Here is a 3,431-nt window from a genome sequence, read left to right on the forward strand (position 1 = left end):
AAGAGAGGAAGAGAGAAACGAGAGAGAGAGAGACAAGAGGGGGAGAGTGAGCAATCTGCGAGAGAAAGAGTGACGTGGGAGAAAGAGAGAAAAAGAAAGAAAAGGAGAGGAAAAAGAAATAAAGGAAAAGTAAAGGACAAATATCAAAAGATATTTAGGAAAGTAGACCAGAAAATGCGTATCCACACACTTCTGGGGTGAAAATATTTAGAATTCTTGGAAATGTTTAAACTTAAATATTAGAAACATTTAATGAATATAATTAATTCCATAAACTAGATTAGGTACACTAATAAATCATAATTAACATAATTAATCATGTTTAATCTCTCGAGGTGTTACAGAGTGTAAGTAAACTTACACAACCAGAAATCAATTAACTTATACTAATTAAGGAATAATCAGAATAATTCTTTTATCTACCGTTGTTCTAAGTCCCTTAACTTAAAAAGGGAATCAAAGAAAATATTCCCTAACAAACCTACTCAAATACTTTTAGGGTTCATTTGGTTGGGAGATCCTGATTAAAAAATTAGAGTCATGTGCTCAACCTCGTATTTGGTGTCGTATGAATTAGAGTCAGAGACTTGAGTTAAGATGACGTTTGGTTTATGTATTTAGAATCATGATTCAGAATCATTCTCGTTTTACGTGTATTTTTTATGAGAGAAAATACTGTAGAGAATTATTAATCATGATTCAAAATTAATGACGAATATAAGAAACAAACGTCACCTAAGAGTCATTTTTTGGGTCCTAATTTAAAATCAAGTCCCCCTGATTCAGCCCAAAACTTCAATCTTTGCACAGTAATATCACTATGCTTCGTGGAGTTAATCACTTTTCTTCCCGTGGGAAACCGAGCGGTTTGCGAAGAAAAGAAGAAAAACGCTCCACACATACAGAAAAACGAGGTTCCCAACCAGAAAAATCGGCATCGGAAGCTGGAATTAATCGGCGATCGAGGAGCTTAGGATTCGAAGTGGTCGTCGATAGCTTCGAGGACCGACAATGGCAGTTGAGGACGTTCAGTTGCTGCGAATATCACCGTCGGACTCTAATGGAAGCTCTATTCCAACACCCACGCCGAGAAAGGAGCAGCAAGCCGCCGGCGTCAGGATTCTTCTGCAGATCATGATGCTTGTCCTCTCCTTCATCCTCAGCCACGTTCTCCGCCGTCACAAATTCTATTATCTTCCAGAGGCCATTGCTTCCCTTTTGATAGGTATTTATTCGACTAACCTAGCTCTTATTAGTAATTAGGGCTATTAATTAGCAGTTTGTTTTGGAAAAATGCAAATTTAGATTTTACATTATTATTTATGTGGCAGGTTTAATTGTTGGTGGACTTGCTAACATCTCAAATACTGCAAATAGAATCAGGTCTTTTTTGCATTAATCTATAATCATAAACCCACTTTTTCCCTTTCCTTTTTTTTTTTTTTTTTTCATACCGGAAATGGATTGATTTTGAGCTGACTAGAAAATTTTCTTCTGCTGCTAAATTGTGCAGATCATGGTTCAATTTTCACGAGGAGTTTTTCTTCCTATTTCTCTTACCTCCAATCATATTATATCTAATCCAAACCATTCGATTTTTTTTCTTTTGTTTAAAATTTCTCGTCAGAGCTTTTTTTAAATTTTATTTTTTATGTTAAAGTTTTGATTACTTTAAACTGGCTAATTTTGCTACTACAAAGTGGTTTTCTTTGACACACTAGCTCTTACTCAGTCAGGATTCATTTGATGACGATGACATTGATGGTAATGTTCTTAAAGGGCCAGTTGTAACAGGAAGTAGTGTTAGTCGTATAGAGATAAGTCATTTTAGGGATCGCATTACGAATAAAATATGGGTGAAATACCAGAAAAGCCGTGAGAGACAAATTTGATATATGCTTGGCTTGTTATATAATTTCATTCACATTTTTTCTATTTATTTCGTAGTTAGCTTGTTATAATTTTGAGTTATAATTATTTGTATAATTTTTTTCTAGTACTTCATTTTTTTATTATATAACGAATTATTTTTTTTAAATTACACGTAACGAATTATATTTATTATATAATTTTTTAAATTACATTTATTTTGGTCATGATTCAAATTCAGAAAACGAGACAACCAAACACTGGTTCGAATAACATTTCAGGTTAGAATCAGAATCATGTATATACACATCCAAACGAAGGTTCTAATCACTCTGAATCATGATTCTGAATCAAATGACTCAAATCACCCTGATTTCAATTTTTATACCAAACGAACCTTTAATTGCGGTTAATTATGTCCTTAATAAAATAAAGAGAAATTAAACCTAATTTCCTTTCTTAAATAAATTGTTTATCAGTAATTAATCGACTTAGGTTAAATTAGTTGACACGTGGTGCACTTTGAAGACAGCAACCGACGGAGGGGTTTGATGGACTTACCGTGTTTAAAAACAAACCAAAAAGACCAAAATACCCACAGTTATAATCAAACCCTAATATGTTATTTTTTTCCCTGTCTCTTCTCTCTCTCTCTCTCCGTCGTCTCTATCGGTGGAGAAACGTCGATGTCGCGACGCTCGAGATCGCGGAGGATCTCACTGTGCCGTTCTGCCATCACCTGAGTTGGGTGAGGTAACACCAGCGGTTTCGGCTGGTCTCAACGCGAAGAAGATCGGAGCTATTTTTCGTCAGAAAACTGGCCGCGAGGTCCGTGATCCGCATCACGGCGCCGAGATCCGTGCAATCGTTCTAGACTGGACCATCTTTTTCTCTTCCCAAATTTCAAGTTCAGATTTGATTTCGTTTTTCCAATTTTCTCTTTCTTGAACTTTTTTTGTCCTTTTTCCAGAAGGCTCTTTCCTGAACTTCACATGGTGGTAATTTTGGTGGGAATTGTGTGGCAAGACGTGATCGGTTTTCATTGCCTAATCCGTAAATCATGAGGAGTAATCTTCCAATTTCTCTACCCTAGGGTTTTGAGCTCTTAACTTTTTTCCTTTGGGGGATGTTTTTATGCATGGTACTTTCTTCTTATGCATGGCGTAAAAACTCTGATTTTAATATTGTTAATGCCTGACATTAGTGTGTTTGATAATGTTAAACTTAAAAGCAGATTTTGATCTATTGCAAAAAAAATGCTGATTTTGAGTCTTCAAAGTTTAAGGTGTGTGTTTCAGGGTGAACGCTAATTTCATTTCAATCTTTTTTTGTTTTTTGTTTTATGCTGCGAAGTTTGAACGATTCCTTGAGTTAACATGTCAAATTTCGCATTCCCTTTTCTTTTTGGCGTTAAGTTTGAAACAATAGGAAAAAAATGGAAATAAGGGTACTGGAAAAATTAAAAATACTATATTTTCATTTTAGAACTTGAATTTGGGAGATTTTCAGTATGTTGTTTGTTCTTGACTCGCTTGTTCTGTATTAAGTTGTTTTTATATTTA

General features: G+C 34.8%; 1 protein-coding gene across 1 annotated transcript; it reads left to right on the forward strand.

Moving 5' to 3' along the window:
- Nucleotides 1–861: 861 nt before the first annotated feature.
- LOC21384888 (sodium/hydrogen exchanger 6) lies at nucleotides 862–1,802 on the forward strand (the record flags this gene model as incomplete). Its single annotated transcript, XM_024167608.1, has 4 exons — nucleotides 862–1,225; nucleotides 1,332–1,383; nucleotides 1,514–1,622; nucleotides 1,722–1,802. Coding segments are annotated over exons 1-4 (456 nt in total), but the record flags the coding sequence as incomplete, so codon positions are not given.
- Nucleotides 1,803–3,431: the final 1,629 nt, after the last annotated feature.

The sequence above is a fragment of the Morus notabilis genome, unplaced genomic scaffold (assembly GCF_000414095.1).
Source record: "Morus notabilis unplaced genomic scaffold, ASM41409v2 Scaffold3244, whole genome shotgun sequence".
NCBI lineage: Eukaryota > Viridiplantae > Streptophyta > Magnoliopsida > Rosales > Moraceae > Morus > Morus notabilis.